This window comes from Mercurialis annua, linkage group LG3 (genome assembly GCF_937616625.2).
Source record: "Mercurialis annua linkage group LG3, ddMerAnnu1.2, whole genome shotgun sequence".
Taxonomy (NCBI): domain Eukaryota; kingdom Viridiplantae; phylum Streptophyta; class Magnoliopsida; order Malpighiales; family Euphorbiaceae; genus Mercurialis; species Mercurialis annua.
The window spans coordinates 6,952,188-6,967,289 of record NC_065572.1 but is presented as its reverse complement, the minus strand read 5'-3'; the positions used below and the strand labels follow the sequence as shown (position 1 = coordinate 6,967,289).

Here is a 15,102-nt window from a genome sequence, read left to right as displayed (position 1 = left end):
AACAAGTCGTAAAGATTTGAGTTTTTTTTTGCCATTAAGCTTTTTTTTTTAAATTATCCCTACATTATAACATAACATGATTAATTTAAAATTGAATCAAATCGATCAATCTATAAATAAAATAAAATTATTTCCTCTATTCACAAGACTCTGAATTTAAAATATGATTCTCCCTCTTTAATTCTTTATCCATCACCACCATCTTCTGAATGGCTCAGATTTTGGAGTTCTCATCATATCGGCAAAAGCAGACGTGAACATGAAAATAAAATGGAAACTGAAAAAGCAACACTTAGCTAAGCAGTTGATCAGCTGAGGCAAAATGGGGCCTAAACGACACTGGATTGAAGGTCATATGGCTCGACTTGGGTCCACCACTTAACTTGTCTTGGCTATGGCACCACCACTAACCATGAAGTTGGTGAACCCCTTCTCTCTCTCTCTCTCTCTATTCTTTAACAAATTTAATAAGAATAAAGGGATAATCCGGTCCCTCAACTTACAATTCATAGTTATACAATTCAATTTCAGTCATTTTGATCAATTAAGATTAATACTCTTTATTTTTAGATTAATTAAGGATACAATTGTACAATCTGAACAAGTTTAGAAACCGAAATAATCCGATTTTATCTTTAATTGACATAAAAATAGAGAATATTGTCCTTCTTTAACCTTAAAACCAGGAGTATTGTTCTTAATTAATGATCAAAATAGTTGAAATGAATTATTTGAGTCCAAATTACAATTTAAAGGATCGGATTATCCCTTTACTCAATTAAAAAACTAATCTTATTTAGAAGAATATGGAATCACAAAATGAGTATATTAAGTATGGAATATTTCCCCAAAAAACTATGGAATATGAAATATTTTTATCTTGATTGGTATTAGTTTCTAATTAATAATAATTATTTCTAATATGAAAATGCAGTGTGTGTCACTTATTTGTAATTTAATTGAATAACAAATATTTGTTCTTCAATTTAAGAAAATATAAGGAAGCTTTTAACCCTAAACTAATTAAGCTAATTATATAGGGTGTCTAAAAGATTGCACCATATAAAACAGACCAAAAACTTTAATAAAAAGTGAAAATTTAATATTTCTCGTCAAGTAAACTAATATCAATAAAAAAAATATGAACCACATATAAAAAATTCATTTTTATATGTATATTTATATGTAAACACAAAATTAATGAGGGTGGACCATTGAAAAATTATGTGATATAAAAATAGATTATTCCTGTTTTCCACTTTGAAGATAATGCTTCAATACAAGTAATATACAATTGAAACTTGTTGATCATTTGGTACTTATTCTCCATATCAATCATCAATCATTTTTTTTTCTTTCAAAAGCTAAGGAAATGGGCGATCAGTGATTATAATTTTTAATAGATTATACAAATTATTCTTTGATATAAATATTTAAAATTACTAATTTTATTTTAAACGAATATTTAATCTCATTATCGAAGAATCAAATTCATAATAAATATAAAAATTCAACAAAAACATTTTCTGAATTAGTGAAATCACCTCACTTGTGGGTTAAAATCCCACATAAGCACCTCAATGTGGGGTTTCCTTCAATTTCATTGATTAAGAGTGCCTTTAATTTTTGATTTTTCATGAAATAATTTTCTAAGAAAGATTAATTTGAAGATAAGAATGAAGGAGGACTAAATTGACCAAAAAAGAAAGAAGAAGGAACAAAATGATTGAGAAATATATTTTTCTATGCCTGAGTGTCTCCTTATCTTTTTATTTTAATTTTGCTTCAAGGATAAACCAGCTCATATAATTTGTTTAGTGCTATAAATTATGGTCTTGTATGGCGGCTTGAGCTGTCTTTTGCAATTACAAATTAATTAATTTTGGGTCGTGCATCAAAATTTTAATAATTTTATGTACCCAATTATGCTTTATTAATGTTCAACTAGACAGGTTTAACGAATAAGATTTGTTCAGTGCAAATTCATCCGCCACTACTACCCATCAAATCATTTACAATAACAAATCAAAATGTCTCTTTTTATCATTTTAATTAATGATAATTACCGATTGATTCCTTAAAGTTAAGTTTGCATCATTAATTAATTTAATTTGTTGGGCCCCTTTTTGGCATCTTTTAATAACTGACTTGCAAATTGCGCAAAAAGCATAATTTGGTGTTATTGACACAATTGTCTATTAATTAATGAGATTACGATGGGTATTAAAAAACAAACATCCATGGAAATTACTCTTTTCATTTATGATAACTTTTTTATTAAATGAGAATAAGAATTTCAAACTAATTAGATTATCCATTTCAATAGAATTCCAATTTAAAAATAACTAGGGAGAAATTCATTAATGGTGTTTGAACTTTTATAGATTTACTTTTTCAATATTTGAGCTTTGTTTTTCAAAAAATTAATAGTTTGACATTTTAAAAATATATCAATCGAGAATATTAAAAATACTTTTTCGATCAACAAGCTATTAATCAATTTTAAAATTTGGTTGAGTGAGGCACCAATAGCTTGAAAAAGATTCTATGGTTATTATTATCCCCACAGTTTAGGTAGCTTGCGGTAGTTAGAGATGGCGGACCAAATGGGAGGGTATGATGTAGATTTTGGACGAAATTGACAAAAGGAAAACTATCTCTATAAAAAGCCAACGGGTCAGAAGTCAAAGCACGTCTACTTTTAACTAAGGTGGGCTACAGTTTTTTGGCACTATTGGGCTGCGTGGAGGCCCACTTTCATGGCTTTTTCCTAAGTTGCGTATTGCATATTTCATGCATCACATAACTTTCATTTTAATTATTGTACAATCAAGTTGATTAAAATAATTTTTATCAAATGTTAATTTATTTTGTGCAATTTCTTTGCTTAGAGCTGAAGCCATGTCATGTTTCATATTAAAACTTATGTTTTAATTTATTCTAAGATTAGTAGTTATAAGACTTGTGTTATAATCTTAAGAGAATTATAAAAATGTATATGAGAATTTAAAGTCCAAATGATTGAATTGAAACTTAAATTATAATGCTAAGTGCTCTAACCCCACTCTGGAGCACAAAGTTACAGTAAAGGAAGCTGCAAATTAGCAATGCGAAGCCATAAACTATTTTAAAAAAGAATAATATTTTGTAATTTAATATAAAATAAAAAACTAATTAATATACAAAAATTAAATTTAGTACATATAAAATTTAAACAATCAATAGAAAAGTATTTGAAAAAGACAGTCAATTGACCACCTTATTTATAATCCGGCTTCGCTTAGGAATCACCCTATCCAGAAATCATTGGCTCCTATAAATTCTGTGCTTGCAAATATTTAAATGAGCATATTCCCATAAGAAAAATGTTTTTTTCTTCTTCTATGTGTTGCTATCAAATTCATTTTTGTAATATGGAATTCGATTTTTACATCACTAAGGTCAAATTTATGTGAAACTAACAGATTATTAGATTACTCATGATTATTCATTTTCAAGGATATTTAATTTGTAACACTAAAATATAATAGTTCATCTGATTGTAGCAGAATTTTGTAAGTAAAAATAAGTACTATAAATTATTGAATCATGCGCGATTTAGTTGCAGTCTTATGAATATGCTAATTCAATAGACATCAAAATTTAGTTAATATCGAAAATTGAGATAAAAAAATACCCTAAAATATGTCTAAGATAAAAGATATCATGAAGCAAATGAAGTATCACAAATGACATTAATAAAAGAATTCTAAAATTAAAATTAAAATTAATAAAATATTAATTTAAAATAGAAAAAAATGAATTTGAGAACCTAAACGATGAAATTTAATCGAAAACATCATAACCAAAAATCTTTCGACCCGAAAATCACCAGAATTATGAATCTACCACTATTCTTTTTTCCATTTGTCTAAGAAAGCATAATCACATATGCTATCGGCATCAACATATCTCATTATCATGCCGCACAGATTAATTGTAAGGGTATAATCAACCAAAAACTACAGTTTCAGGAAAAATTAAAAATTAACTTTTCTTTTGAGCTTAGACTGATTGTTAATCCGGATATGGTCGTTGTACATAATCAAATTGCATATTCTTGCCATGTCAGCAAATTGATAATCAGCCAAATTGTAATAATAGAATTTGGTAATTTGGTTGGTACTAATTCTGTTATTGTCTGCCAGATTAAATCGTAGTAGTCGGTATATACACCTACTTATATTGACTAATACTATTATCAGTTCTGATAATTCATAATTCATAATCAAACCCTTTCTTTTTCTCACGAAAAGATTTGGAACGCGTCTAAATTAATATAAAAGTCAACCATTTAAAACGGATTGAATTTTCAGTTTGACGATTTTTAACCACATAGCCATAAATTCATAAAATTTAAATTTCAGACAATAAAATTTTAGAGGCAGTCTAGTAAAATTGTCTATTTTTATTTTTTTATTGTTATAAATAATTATAACCTATATAAAATATATAATACTTATAAACTGACTAATCTGTCAACTCTTGTTTTTAAAATCTCAAATTCTAAATCAATTCTTAACCATAATTTACCTAATTCTAAATTTTTAGACCGATTAATTATCTTTTCCAGCTCAATTTTCTATTTCGGTTCGGCTAATTGGTTTGATCAGTTTTTTCACATCCATATATATATGAAATTGGATCATCGAGTATGGGCCGTTTTTTCTGATGAAATCATCGGATTAGACGAGTCCACCATTATCCATGAGTGGGCTTACCAATAAGCCCATTAGTATCCATCAAGCCCCCTAAACCCAGCGAAACAAAACCCGCAAAACTGAGGATAACCAGGTTCAAACGGATAAGAATACAATCAACAAGAACACAGATACAAAAAAATGGCAGCTTCACTGTCAACAACAGCACCACCGCCATGGATGTCGACAAGCAGAACTCAACAAGCCACTCGCAGCCCATCAGCTTCTTTATCTATCTCAACTGCCACACGGCCCAGAACCAATTTCTCAGCGAGTGTTATGAGTAACTCCACGCCACGCTCAGGGTTGCTGCACTGCTCTTTTTTATCTTCTTCCTCGTCTCTGTCTCTTCCATCTTCTTTCTCAGGTAAATTTACTAAACCCATTTCACATTTCGAATTTTATTTTCTGGGTATGTTTTATTTGATGTTTTTTGAGTTTCAGTAGAGTCAATTGTGAATTTTGGTTCAATTTGAGTTTGTTTTGAATTGATGGATGTTGGGAAAGTAACTGCAAAAATGTAATTTGGTTGAAGCCAATTCTCATGTTTGGAGAGCTTATAATTGTTTGAATTTGATTCTTTTAACTTATAGGAAAGGGCTTTTGAAGTTGCTTTGAAAGATGACACGATTCTGTAAGAACTTTATGCAATATAGAGCTAAGGAAATGCTAAAACATGAAAATCTTTGAGCGTAAAAGGGCGGAATTATATTTTTTTTTAATCCTGAAATGAGGATACGAAAAGTTTTCGTGCAACATAGGTCAAGAGTTTTATGTTTCTTTTGAATTTGCAGTGTGTCCTAATAAACAAGAAGTGTTGAATTCATCAGTAGGTTTGAGTACTACAACTATGTTTATGTTTTATGATCTTGTTTGTAATAGCATAACAAGGCCAACTGCATTCAATTGAGTTTTTCAAAAGAAGGCAATAACGTAAAATGCGTATCAGATTTTATGTGCTTCAGCCCTAATAGAGCTTATCTAGCATGCTTGATTCTGTTGAAATCATTCAAACCTAAAAAAATTAGATGAAGCTTGATATGCCTGTATGTATTTGATGTCCTCCATTGCAGGGTTATCATTGGGATTGGATTTGAATTCTAGCACTGCGTTAAGAAAGGCGAGAGGCTATGGCCTTGTGGTGAGAGCTGGAAAGGCTGCTCTTTGCCAAACAAAGAGGAGCAGATCGCGGAAGTCACTAGCCCGGACTCATGGTTTCCGTCGAAGGATGAAAACCACCAGCGGAAGAGCGATATTGAAACGTCGACGTGCAAAGGGAAGAAAGATCCTCTGCACCAAGACCAACCCTAATTCGGGAAAATAACGTGCCTGATTGTTCACCTTTGAGTCAGTACAATGGGCTGATGTAAGCAAATTCAAAGCCTGCTGATTTTTTTTGTAATCTCATTGTTAAGTTTGCCATATTTTGTTTTATCGGTACTATTCTGATTTTTCATGTGTAAAATGCAGCCTACTGACTATTTTTTTGTGTTTTGATGTGTTTTTTAATTAACTAGAAAAAGTAACCACCATTTTTAATGTGAAAGCAGAAACTTCATATATATATGAACAGAAATACACAAGCGTACAAAGTGAAAAGAAAGAGCGTATTTAAGGTACATTTAATATTAAGAAACACAAGAAAAGCTTATGCAGTTGGATAAGAAGGTTGCATGGCAATGCCACATAGGCCTTCGCTAGCATCGACGTCTCTTTCCATTCGTATGTAACCATCTTCGCCCCAGCTAGTACCCCATGAGTTCTTGACTAACCAATACTTTGTGCCATCATCGCTTGTTCCATACCCTACTGCTGTAACACCGTGGTCTAAATCAGTTCCGCATTCTCCTGTAAATACTCCACTTTCATAATGTTGGAATGCTTGTTCACCGGCATCAATTGCAACAGAGATAGGTTGGTTTGCCACTGCTTTCTGCAGCGCCCCTTCATCGTTGGCGGGTACATCTTCGTATCCGGTGATCTTGGCTGCATGATTTTCCGACTTTTGTGTGTTGCAAGTTCCGTCAACTCCTTGATAAGGGTAATTTGCTTCAGTAGGAAGACCATTGTTTGAAACAATGAATTCAAAGGCATCATCCATTAAACCGCCCTCACAGCCTTGGTCTATTCCGCTTGTATCGCAATCGACCAAATCTTGTTCTGAAAGAGAGATCAGATCGCCAGTTGAAAGTTTTGTGATGCCCTCCATTGCTGCTACTGCAGAAAATGCCCAACAGCATCCTGCAATATGTATATTTGACTTATTATCATCTCTGTTCCACAAAAATTTCTGCAGTCTCGTTTCATATTTCATTTCTATTTCAGCAATTTTTTCTAAAATTCTAGAAACTTTATATTTATAATACATTCTTGTAAAATTATAGTTTTACCATTTTTTATTAGGGTGTTTCCGGTTTTAGCATTTTAGTTTCTGGGCAAATAAGTGGTATAAATAACGGGTCAAATACATTGGGGGTTACTAAACTTTAAAGTTATTTCAAAAAGGATACTAAACTTCAATTTATTTCTTTAAAGTTATCCTTACCGCATTGGCCTTGATCTTTGATTGGGGTGACCACGCCTTTGGTTCTCCAATCAACACTGTCCGGAATCGCGGTAACATTTTCATACCGGAAATTTATCACCGGCGAGGTTTGATGAGACGACATCTTGTATCCATTCCTTGAGCCACGGAATTCCTCATTAGTGAGGTCTGAAAATGCATTGATGCCCACCTTGTAAGGCTTATTCGCAGCTTTATTAAAAGATTCAATAAATTCAACATTCTCCTTGAATATTTGAAACCGCTTCTCTTTCTCTGCATCGTCTCTGTAGACACGGCTATACTGATTCATCCACATTTCATGCCTAACCTCCATGGAATTATCTTCATGTAATGACCTCGACAAGCACAGTGTAGCAAAGAGAGTAATAGATAGAACTGCAATTAAGACAAGCTTGTTTAGATTAATTAGAGCCATTGGATCAAACTGATTAATATATTTTGTAGGATTGATTATTTGATTTAGTAGGACTTGGATACATATAGTTTTGTGAGAAATAGAGGTATTTATAGGACATGGTGATCATATTATTGCTCAAATTGCATTCCAATTTTGACAGTGAGAAACCTAATGATTACTTGGAGAAGAAGGCAAGTAGAATATGAGGATGACGGGTGAATTTTGATCCGTGGACGCTGCGTTATTCATTTTAAGTCTGTTTGTAATGTTAGAACTTGTATGAAAGAGTTAAATTTAAATTCACAGGTTCTATCAAAGTTCTGATTAATGTAAAAACTATGCTATTTTGGATATATTAGGCATAGATGTAAATACTGTATTGGTTCTTATTTTTGTCTTATACATAAATATGTTTGTAAAGTGTTCATACTAGTAGTCACTAAAGAAATTGTTTCTGTTTTATAACTCATTTTAGACAATTTACATGTAAATGTAATATATTTTATTTTTTCGCAAGAGCTTCATTTTCTTATCATGGCAAAAATAAAAGGGGAAAAGGGTTATTTATACTCTTATAGTTTGTCTACAGTATCAAATGAGCCCTTAACGTCCGAAAAGGTTCAAATATGCCCCTAACGTCTTACAAAGTGAACAATCAAGCCCCTATTTTAACTTATAAGGGGTCTGGTTGTCAACATCGGAGGGCCTGAATGTTCACTTTTTAAGATGTTAGGGGCATATTTGAACCTTCTAGACGTTAAGGGGTCACTTGATCCTTGAGTCGAACCATAGGGACATAAATGACTCTTTTCCCAAGTAAAAGGGACTTACAAAAAAAAACTAGCTCAAATGGTATAAGCACTGGGCAGTAAAATGTTTTGCTTCCTCACACAAGGTGACTTGAAAATTAATAGAAATATCAAAAATTAAGAAAATATTTATAAAAACACAGGGGAATATACTACTGATATAATTTTAATATATTGTGATATCACTGTTAATAAAATAGAAATAGTATATATTATTAGTATACTGTTTGTTAAATTTAGTATTCTGCTAATGAATTATCAATATGATACTGGTATGAGTATATTTCTTATTTGTTTATAAATATATTTTTATTTTGATGTGTATTCTGTTAGACTGTTACAATAATATTGTAACTTTAATTGTAGTACTCCATATTTTACCAAATTATCAGTATATTATTGATATAATTAGTACACTTTTAATTATATATTTTATGAATTTATTGTAATTTTAGTATAATAAATAAATATATAATATTTTATTTTTTATATTGAGGATGGGCAGTGGCGGATCCAGAAATCTCGTATGGTGAGGTTCATTTGTGTACTAAAAATTTAAGTCATAATTTTTAGATTGTTAATTAAATAATTATTTTATAATTATCTTTGATGAATTTTCATTTTCTGAAATTATTTAATAATTACTCATACTATTGAATATATTATTTTTTGATATATATTATTAAAATATATTTCAGATACTCACTCATTATATCTCGTAAATTACCCTTTGTCAATTTTGTTACATATAGTACTTTGTACAAATGTTAACTCGGATAATTAAAAAAAATTGATAGATTAAAAAAAATTATCTGAGAATAAATTTTATTTTTTATATTTCAACATAATTTATCAAATGTATAAAATTAAATTGTTATATAAAATCTTAATAAATTATTAAACAAACCTAAACAAACTTTGAAATTTAATATTAACTAATAAATAAAATATATAAAAATTATGTATAATTTATACTCTATATTTCTATTTTATATATGCATAAAAATACAAAAACACTTAATAATATATATAAAAAGTGCATGTATTTTAATATTTAAAATTAATTACTTAAACTATTAATGTATACTCAACGTTTTTTATTTTTAAAATTAAATTTATAATATACTTTTGAGTCCTAATAAAGTTGTCGATTTTGAAAAAAAAATCATTTGTCCCAAAATTCTTGTCTACTTACAAAAGTAACAACTTTTACATTCAATTTTCTATATCATCTCTATTTGAAATCACTAATGAGTAAATTCAAAGAAATTTTAAATGAATCCTATATTAAATATGATAAAAAAAAGTAAACAAAAATTTACGAAATTCATAGTAATGATTGCTTTTTTTAAATTATACGATAAAGATAAATTGGATAACTCTATTGAAACGGAGAGAGTTTACTATAATTGTACAATGCTCATGGATCGTTAACGTAAAATTCATAATTTTTGTTTAAAATATGAATAATTTAGGTCGTAAAAGTTTTTTTAATTATTTTTATTGAATTATATATTTCATCAGATATCAAATTTTATTATTATATAAGATAAAAATATGATAAAAGAATCTTTTAAATATATGTAGTTAACTTTTATTAGTAATTTATAGGTCTATGTATAGTAGCATTAGTTTAGTGAATTTTTAATATATACGTAGGTAATTTTATTTTTTCCAAAAAAGGTGGGCCCATGGACCCCATCCTCATAAACTTAAATCCGCTTCTGAGCTTGTGGGAGAAATTGAACCCACGATTTTGACAATTTGCTGCCCAGCGCTTGTACCATTTGAGGTAAAGTTCGTTGATCATAATTTATTAAATTTTAAAGTTTAGAAACTCATTACATATCAAGTAACATTCTAATCATCAAATTGGGTGTTTAATAATATCCACGCTGCTCCTTATCAGAGTGGACTATTTCTTTTCTAACCCTTATATTTTATTATCAATCTTTTGGTTTTTAATCCTCAACCCGTAACTGTGACAAAATCTACCTAGCTCCCATCATTAAAACTCAACTAAAACACCTCCATTGATAACTAAAATTTCCATAAACTTCCCTCTTCACCTCGCAAACATATTACTAAACTTAATTTTATATACTAGAACCATATATTGGTGAATTTACAAATGTAAATCGAGTTGCAAAATGGACAACGAGATTTGGCCATTTTCATGTATTTTTTGGTGAATATAACCAAAAGCCCTAAAAACCGTTGCAAGCATCTTTCGGCATTAAAAATCGTTAAAATATGGTGGTCGGAATTGAGTGGTAGCGATAGTTTTTGAATTTTCCGGCGAGTTTGGCAGCGAGCGAGCCTTACCAAAATGTTCGGTAAAGTGAGACACACATCTCTATAAAATTTTGTGGAATTCCGACATCTATAGACTCTACATATTTTAACCAAAGTAAAAATGATATTTTAGAAAGCTCTTTAGCTAGTTAAGAAGTACCGATGTCTGACTAGATAGATAGACATCTACCTTCATTCCATACCAAACAAAGGTATACTATGCAAATATTAACTTTAAAACAATTTGTTTTTAAAAAGCTAAAAAAAATAAAAAAGTTCAAACACTAAAGTAACACATTCATCAAAGTTCTTACATCATTAATATATTTTTCCTTTACATATATACATAAGTAGAAACACCAAATACAACAACTTTACATATAAAATTACACCCAAATGAAAGAAACAACTTATATTTTTACACACCATTTTCAAATTAAATCATTTATAGAAAGTTCTAAGCAGTTGGATAAGAAGGTTCCATAGCAATTCCACAAAGACCTTCTTTAGCATCAATATCTCTCTGCATTCTTATATATCCATCTTCACCCCATGAACTTCCCCACGAGTTCTTCACCAACCAAAACTTGCTCCCATCACTTTCTCCATACCCTACCGCCGTTACACCATGGTCCAGCTCCGTTCCACAATCTCCGGTAAACACTCCGCCGGAGTAGAACTGAAATGCAGAGCCACTAGCGTCAATGGCAACCGAAACTGGCTGCTTGGTTACGGCTTTTAGGAGTGCGTTTTCATCATTGGCTGGCACATCTTCGTAACCATTGATCTTGGCTGCGTTGTTACTTGCCTTGCCCGAGTTGCAGGTGCTATCTGTTCCTTGGTATGGGTAATTGGCTTCGGTGGTTAGTCCTCCGTTTTGTTTGATGAATTGAAATGCGTTGTCCATTAAACCGCCTTCGCAACCTTGATCTTCGCCGCTTGTGTCGCAGTCGACTAGCTCTTGTTCGGATAGAGAGATTAGTTTTCCTGTTGAGAGTTTTGTGATGCCTTCCATTGCTGCCACGGCTGAAAATGCCCAGCAACATCCTGCATTTGTGTGAATTTTCCATACATTGTTACACGATGAAACAATATCTTTTAGGCAAAATGAATTAATCTATGCATAATTATAGTATATTTATCATAATAATTTGATGTCCCGAATTTTGTGTTTGTTGTCAAATATATTCATATGTCTAGCTCTATGATATTTGTTTGCCAAGTAAGATAAATGTATAATATCATGCCACGTTTGTTTTAAACAAGTTGTGACCGCATTTGATAGATCAAAAGTAATTGACTAATCTAGCAAAGTTTATAAATTACAGTTATATTTTACAAATAAATTATAACTATGGTATAGAAATTTATTATCTTATGGAAATGTTGAACTAGATACGGAAAAATGTATTTTTTTTTCTATAAAATATGTCATAAAAGTAAAAAAAATTAATATCAAAACCATTTCTAAAAATAAAATTTAAAAGACAAAACATATTACTTGACAAACAAGTTTTCATGCAATATAGATAATGAGTAAGAGATACTGATAATTAAAAAATGGATAATGCGACATAATTACCACATTGGCCCTGGTCTTTGATGGGAGTAACCGCTCCTTTTTGTCTCCAATCCATGGAAGTAGGCGCTGCAGTGACATTTTCATACCTAAACGACGATGATGATCTCACCATCAATGGCCCATAGCTAGCATAACTTCTATATCCATTTCTTGAGCTCTTAAACTCATCATTAGTTAAGTCTGCAAATGCATTGACTCCCACCTTGTAAGCCTTAGTCCCAGCCTTGTTAAACGACTCGATGAATTCGACATTCTGCTTGAATATCTGAAACCGCTTCTCTTTCTCTGCATTGTCTTTGTAGACACGGCCATGCTGGTTCATCCACATTTCATGACTCACCTCCATGGAATCTTCATGTACCGACCTCGACAAGCACAGCGTAGCCCAGAGAGTAACGGATAGCACTGCGATCAAGACCAGCTTGCTTTGAATAAGGAGAGCCATTATATCAACCGAGCAATACAGTTGAGATTTTGTAGGGTTGATTATTATTGATTAGGTTGAGATAGATATCTATTATTTTGTAGGAAATGGGTAGTCATTATTGTTCGAATTGTATTCCAACCTGATGATTACTTGGAGAATAAGGCAAGTAGCATATGATGATGACGGATGAATTTTGATCCGTGGATGCTGCGTTATTCATTTAATGCTTAACCAATCAAAAGGACCTTTTGTACTTTTAATTTTTTTTAATATGATCCCTCTTTAAAGTTTTATAAGCAAGAGATCCATGTGCTATGCGTTTTTTGTTTAATATTTATGTTTTTTATTGACGGAAGTGGTGAGCGTGTGATCAATTTCCGTTAACTGATCGATTAACAATTTCCACATCAGAAATGACAAAAAGCCTCTATACTCTCAAATTTGTGTTTATTTTGTTCCTTTTCAATTTTGTTTTATTTAATAGCTTATAATTTTTTAATCGGTCCTCCTAAAATTTGATGATTTGACATATTTTGCCAATGTGTCAAGTTAGTTTGACATTAAATTTGGTTTCACATGCGTTTCACGGCGAGTGCAATGCACGTTTTATTTCCGTCCAAAAAATACCTAAAATTCAAAATAAATTAAGCAAAGGGAATAGATAGAGATAAAAGTTTTAAAAAGGACCAGATAATAAAAAAATTTAAAGTCCAAGACCTTAAGATGAATTTGGCCTTAATTTCAAGTGGATCACTTTGTACTTTTTTAAGTTGTATGAAAGAGTTAAAGTTACAGGTTCTATCAAAGTTCAAAGTTAACTAATTAATGGTTAATTCCACCACTACAAGAAACTGCTTCATTAGCGAAGGGAAAAATGGTCGTAAATTCATTAAAAGTGGTCGTAATATGTATATTGGGAAGGGAAAAATCCGGTCGTAAGCCGTCGTAATAGGCTCCGCCGTTAAAAGTATTTGGGACGGAAAAAAAGTATCCGGTCGTAGTTTTTTTTGCGAAGGTAAATTTTCCCTTCGCTAAAATAACATTAATAACGACGGAAAATCCGGCCGTTATTCAATTAATACCTTCGTAATTATATAATGCAATTGCGACCACAATCTGAAAACCAATTACGACCAAAATCCCTTCGCAAAAAAAGGGGGCTGTTTAAGCACAAGCAGCAACAATTCCCGTATAAAGTGCACTAAAATGATTTTCAAAATAATTCCTGACATTAGAAAGATCCTAACAATGTTAATTGACACAAAACAATTTTAATACTAGTAGAATCTCAAACCACCTTTAAGAACAAGTTTTAGTTTACAAAATCTACTAAAACAAAGACCATAAATTCAATACTTGTCTACTAAAACAGAGATTATAAAAGTCTACAAAGTCTGCTAAAAATGAGATTGTAAAAGGCCGTTAGTGATTCAAGCAAAGATGAACATATCTAGAGTAGAAACCTCTCTTGCACAACGAAACAAAAACTGCAAAAAATAACAAGAACCAAATAAGAATCTCTAATTAATGAAACATGATGCACCAAAATTGCAACCAGCAAGTAATAATGGTAATGTTGGAACAAAATGCATGAACAAGCAAAGCAACACATCAAACACTTATTATTTGATAAATTCAGTACACAGGAAACTCTAAAAGTGAACCAAGTTCAAAAATTCATTTTGATTCCCACTTCCAACTATGTTACTCCCAATCACTACTAAAATATGTGATAAATTCAATATACATAGATATTAAGGCCACAATTGCACTGAAACAGCATCATGACTAAATTCTATGTCAATTTTTATCCAGTTCGACCAAGAAAGAGTAGCAATATCCAAAACAAGTGTATCAAAGCTATCAACTATTGGCAGCCTATGTTGCATCTCATGAGTATAAGGGGTTAAATTCCTAAAAGACGTATATACACTAATGTCAGGATCAGCCAAAAGTACTTTAAATCAGCGGCTCTAAATCAACATAAAAATAAAACAACTAATTTCAACCTAGCTCTTAGACAAAACAATCCAGTATATGCCACAAACAAATTCAAAACTTCGATAAGCAAAAAACAAAACTGCATCAAAATTCAAAACATTGCATGTTTGGACTATGATACAGACAATGAAATCCATCACACAATTATGCAAGACACAAACAACAAACTGAAACAATAATGTTCCCAAAACAAAACAATCAAACACCCAAAATGTAGCAGTCCATCACCCGACATTCACTCAACTAATATGACAGGGGAAGCCGTCGGTTCAATTACAATGTACTA

At 31.1% G+C, this 15,102-nt stretch overlaps 3 protein-coding genes across 3 annotated transcripts; 1 reads left to right on the top strand and 2 right to left on the bottom strand.

Annotated features, from left to right (window-relative positions):
• Positions 1 to 4,829: 4,829 nt before the first annotated feature.
• On the top strand, positions 4,830 to 6,228 carry LOC126674844 (50S ribosomal protein L34, chloroplastic). The gene is made up of 2 exons (XM_050369367.1): positions 4,830 to 5,106; positions 5,813 to 6,228. Exons 1-2 carry the CDS (start codon positions 4,881 to 4,883, stop codon positions 6,061 to 6,063), a joined length of 477 nt encoding a protein of 158 aa, XP_050225324.1. The 5' UTR covers positions 4,830 to 4,880; the 3' UTR covers positions 6,064 to 6,228.
• A 49-nt stretch (positions 6,229 to 6,277) lies between these two features.
• LOC126674843 (senescence-specific cysteine protease SAG39-like) lies at positions 6,278 to 7,897 on the bottom strand. Its single transcript, XM_050369366.2, has 2 exons — positions 7,285 to 7,897; positions 6,278 to 6,980 (listed from the first exon to the last, which is right to left on the bottom strand). Exons 1-2 carry the CDS (start codon positions 7,718 to 7,720, stop codon positions 6,388 to 6,390), a joined length of 1,029 nt encoding a protein of 342 aa, XP_050225323.1. The 5' UTR covers positions 7,721 to 7,897; the 3' UTR covers positions 6,278 to 6,387.
• Positions 7,898 to 11,128: 3,231 nt separating this feature from the next.
• On the bottom strand, positions 11,129 to 12,906 carry LOC126673881 (senescence-specific cysteine protease SAG39-like). The gene is made up of 2 exons (XM_050368195.2): positions 12,389 to 12,906; positions 11,129 to 11,853 (listed from the first exon to the last, which is right to left on the bottom strand). Exons 1-2 carry the CDS (start codon positions 12,831 to 12,833, stop codon positions 11,264 to 11,266), a joined length of 1,035 nt encoding a protein of 344 aa, XP_050224152.1. The 5' UTR covers positions 12,834 to 12,906; the 3' UTR covers positions 11,129 to 11,263.
• Positions 12,907 to 15,102: the final 2,196 nt, after the last annotated feature.